We start from the raw sequence: 4,020 nt of genomic DNA, 5'->3' as shown, positions 1-4,020 counted from the left end.
CGCAGATGTGCTGATGGAAACACGTGTGCCCGCAGATGTGCGGACGCAAACACGTGTGCCCGCAGAAGTGAGGACGCAAACACGTGTGCGTGCAGATCTGCCGACGCAAAAATGTGTGCCTGCAGACGTGCGGACGTAAAACCGTGTGCCCGCAGATGTGCGGACGCAAAAACTTGTGCCCGCAGATGTGCGGACGCAAACACGGGTGCCCGCAGATGTGCCGACGCAAACACGGGTGCCCGCAGATGTGCGGACGCAAACACGTGTGCCCGCAGATGTGCGTACGCAAACACGTGTGCCCGCAGATGTGCGAACGGAAACACGTGTACAATCAGATGTGCGGACGCAAACACAATTGCCCACAGATGTGCGGACGCAAACACGTGTGCCAGCAGATGTGCGGATACATACACGTGTGCCCGCAGATGTGCGGACGCAAACACGTGTGCCAGCAGATGTGCGGATACATACACGTGGGCCCGCAGATGTGCGGACGCAAGCACGTGTGCGTGCAGATCTGCGGACGCAAACATGTGTGACTGCAGATGTGCGAACGCGAACACGTGTGCCTGCAGATGTGCGGACGCAAACATGTGTGCCCGCAGATGTGAGGACGCAAACACGTGTGCGTACAGATCTGCGGACGCAAACACGTGTGCCTGCGGACGTGTGGACGCAAACACGTGTGCCCGCGGATGTGCGGACGCAAACACGTGTGCCCTCAGATATGCGGACGCAATCACGTGTGCCCGCAGTTGTGCCGACGCAAACACGTGTGCCCGCAGATGTGCGGACTCAAACACGTGTGAATGCAGATGTGAGGTGCACCACGTGTGAATGCAGATGTGCGGTGCACCACCTGTGCCCGCAGATGTCCGGACGCAAACACGTGCGCCCGCAGATGTGAGGACGCAAACACGTCTGCCGGCAGATGTGCGGATGCAAACACGCGTGCCCGCAGATGTGCGGACGCAAACACGTGTGCTAGCAGATGTGAAGACGCAAACACGTGTGCCCGCAGATGTGCGGACGCAAACACGTGTGCCCGCAGATGTGCGGACGCAAACACGTAAAGCCCGCAGATGTGCGGACGCAATCACGTGTACTGGCAGATGTGCGGACGCAAACACGTGTGCGTGCAGGTCTGCGGACGCAAAAACGTGTGCCTGCAGATATACGGATGCAAGCATGTGTGCGTGCAGATCTGCGGACGCAAACAAATGTGAGTGCAGATGTGCGGACGCAAACACGTGTGTACAGATGTGCGGATGCCAACAAGTGTGCCCGCAGATGTCCGGACGCAAACACGTGAGCCCGCAGATGTTCGGACGCAATCACGTCTGCCCGCAGATGTGCTGACGAAAACACGTGTGCCCGCAGATGTGCGGACGCAAACACGTGTGCCCGCAGAAGTGAGGACGCAAACACGTGTGCGTGCAGATCTGCCGACGCAAAAAGGTGTGCCTGCAGACGTGTGGACTCAAAAACGTGTGCCCGCAGATGTGCGGACGCAAACACGTGTGCCCGCAGATGTGCGGACGCAAACACGGGTGTCCGCAGAAGTGCCGACGCAAACACGGGTGCCCGCAGATGTGCGGACGCAAACACGTTTACCCGCAGATGTGCGGACGCAAACACGTGTGCCCGCAGATGTGCGGACGCAAACACGTGTGCAATCAGATATGCGGACGCAAACAACTGTGCCCGCAGATGTGCCGACGCAAACATGGGTGCCCGCAGATGTGCGGACGCAAACACGTTTACCCGCAGATGTGCGGACGCAAACACGTGTGCCCGCAGATGTGCGGACGCAAACACATGTGCCCGCAGATGTGCGGACGCAAACAGGTGTGCCCGCAGATGTGCGGACGCAAACACCTGTGCGTTCAGATATGCGGATGCAAACACGTGTGCCCGCAGATGTGCAGACGCAAACACGTGTGCCCGCAGATGTGCGGACGCAAACACGTGTGCCAGCAGATGTGCGGATGCATACACGTGGGCCCGCAGAAGTGCGGACGCAAGCACGTGTGCGTGCAGATCTGCGGACGCAAACACGTTTGACTGCAGATGTGCGGACGCAAACACGTGAGCCCGCAGATGTGAGGACGCAAGCATGTGTACCCGCAGATGTGCTGACGCAAACACGTGTGCCCGCAGATGCGCGGACGCAAACACGTGTGCAATCAGATGTGCGGACGCAAACACATGTGCCCGCAGATTTGCGGACGAAAACAGGTGTGCCCGCAGATGTGCGGACGCAAACGCCTGTGCGTTCAGATGTGCGGATGCAAACACGTGTGCCAGCAGATGTGGGGACGCAAACACGTGTGCCCGCAGATGTGCGGACGCAAACACGTGTGCCTGCAGATTTGCGGACGCAAACTCGTGTGCCCGCAGATGTGAGGACGCAAACCCGTGTGCGTGCAGATCTGCGGATGCAAACACGTGCGCCTGCTGACGTGCGGACGCAAACACGTTTGCCCGCAGATTTGCGGACGCATACACGTGTGCCCGCAGATGTGCGGACGCAAACACGTGAGCCCGCAGATGTGCCGACGCAATCACGGGTGCCCGCAGATGTGCGGACGCAATCACGTGTGCCCGCAGATGTGCGGACGCAAGCACGTGTGCAATCAGATTTGCGGACGCAGCACATGTGCTCGCAGATGTGCGGACGAAAACAGGTGTGCCCGCAGATGTGCGGACGCAAACACGTAAAGCCCGCAGATGTGCGGACGAAATCACGTGTGCTCGCAGATGTGCGGACGTAAACACGTGTGCCCGCAGATGTGCGGACGCAAACACGTGTCCGTGCAGGTCTGCGGACGCAAAAACGTGTGCCTGCAGATGTGCGGATGCCAACAAGTGTGCCCGCAGATGTGCGGACGCAAACACGTGTGCCTGCAGATGTGCGGACGCAATCACGTCTGCCCGCAGATGTGCTGACGGAAACACGTGTGCCCGCAGATGTGCGTACGCAAACACGTGTGCCCGCAGAAGTGAGGATGCAAACACGTGTGCGTGCAGATCTGCCGACGCAAAAATGTGTGCCTGCAGACGTGCGGACGTAAAAACGTGTGCCCGCAGATGTGCGGACGCAAAAACTTGTGCCCGCAGATGTGCGGACGCAAACACGGGTGCCCGCAGATGTGCCGACGCAAACACGGGTGCCCGCAGATGAGCGGGCGCAAACACGTATGCCCGCAGATGTGCGTACGCAAACACGTGTGCCCGCAGATGTGCGAACGGAAACACGTGTGCAATCAGATGTGCGGACGCAAACACAATTGCCCACAGATCTGCGGACGCAAACACGTGTGCCCGCAGATGTGCAGATGCAAAAACCTGTGCGTTCAGATATGCGGATGCCAACACGTGTGCCCGCAGATATGCGGACGCAAACACGTGTGCCCGCAGATGTGCGGACGCAAACACGTGTGCCAGCAGATGTGCGGATGCATACACGTGGGCCCGCAGATGTGCGGACGCAAGCTCGTGTGCGTGCAGATCTGCGGACGCAAACACGTGTGACTGCAGATGTGCGAACGCGACCACGTGTGCCTGCAGATGTGCGGACGCAAACATGTGTGCCCGCAGATGTGAGGACGCAAACACGTATGCGTGCAGATCTGCGGACGCAAACACGTGTGCCTGTGGACGTGTGCACGCAAACACGTGTGCCCGAGGATGTGCGGACGCAAACACGTGTGCCCTCAGATATGCGGACGCAATCACGTGTGCCCGCAGTTGTGCCGACGCAAACACGTGTGCCCGCAGAAGTGAGGACGCAAACACGTGTGCCCGCAGCTGTGCGGACGCAAGAATATGTGCCCGCAGATGTGGGGACGCAAACACGTGTGCCAGCAGATGTGCGGCCGCAAACACGTGTGCCCCCAGATGTGCGGACGCAAACACGTGTGCCTGCAGATGTGCCGACGCAAACACGAGTGCCCGCAGATGTGCGGACGCAAACATGTGTACCCGCAGATGTGCTGACGCAAACACGTGTGCCCGCAG

The 4,020-nt window shown here is 59.6% G+C and overlaps 1 protein-coding gene across 1 annotated transcript; it reads left to right on the top strand.

Annotated features, from left to right (window-relative positions):
- Positions 1-245: 245 nt before the first annotated feature.
- Positions 246-809, top strand: LOC137316347 (keratin-associated protein 9-2-like). Its single transcript, XM_067980413.1, has 2 exons — positions 246-533; positions 636-809. Exons 1-2 carry the CDS (start codon positions 246-248, stop codon positions 807-809), a joined length of 462 nt encoding a protein of 153 aa, XP_067836514.1.
- Positions 810-4,020: the final 3,211 nt, after the last annotated feature.

This window comes from Heptranchias perlo, unplaced genomic scaffold (assembly GCF_035084215.1).
Source record: "Heptranchias perlo isolate sHepPer1 unplaced genomic scaffold, sHepPer1.hap1 HAP1_SCAFFOLD_59, whole genome shotgun sequence".
NCBI lineage: Eukaryota > Metazoa > Chordata > Chondrichthyes > Hexanchiformes > Hexanchidae > Heptranchias > Heptranchias perlo.
This window is presented reverse-complemented; position numbering and strand designations above follow the sequence as displayed.

Bases quoted from the DNA above. Each gene is read 5' to 3' on its own strand.
- LOC137316347 (XM_067980413.1), top strand. From the start codon at position 246: ATGTGCGGACGCAAACACGTGTGCCCGCAGATGTGCGTACGCAAACAC. The intron at 534-635 runs GTGTGACTGCAG...GTGTGCGTACAG, and splicing joins AGATCTGCGGACGCAAACAT to ATCTGCGGACGCAAACACGT.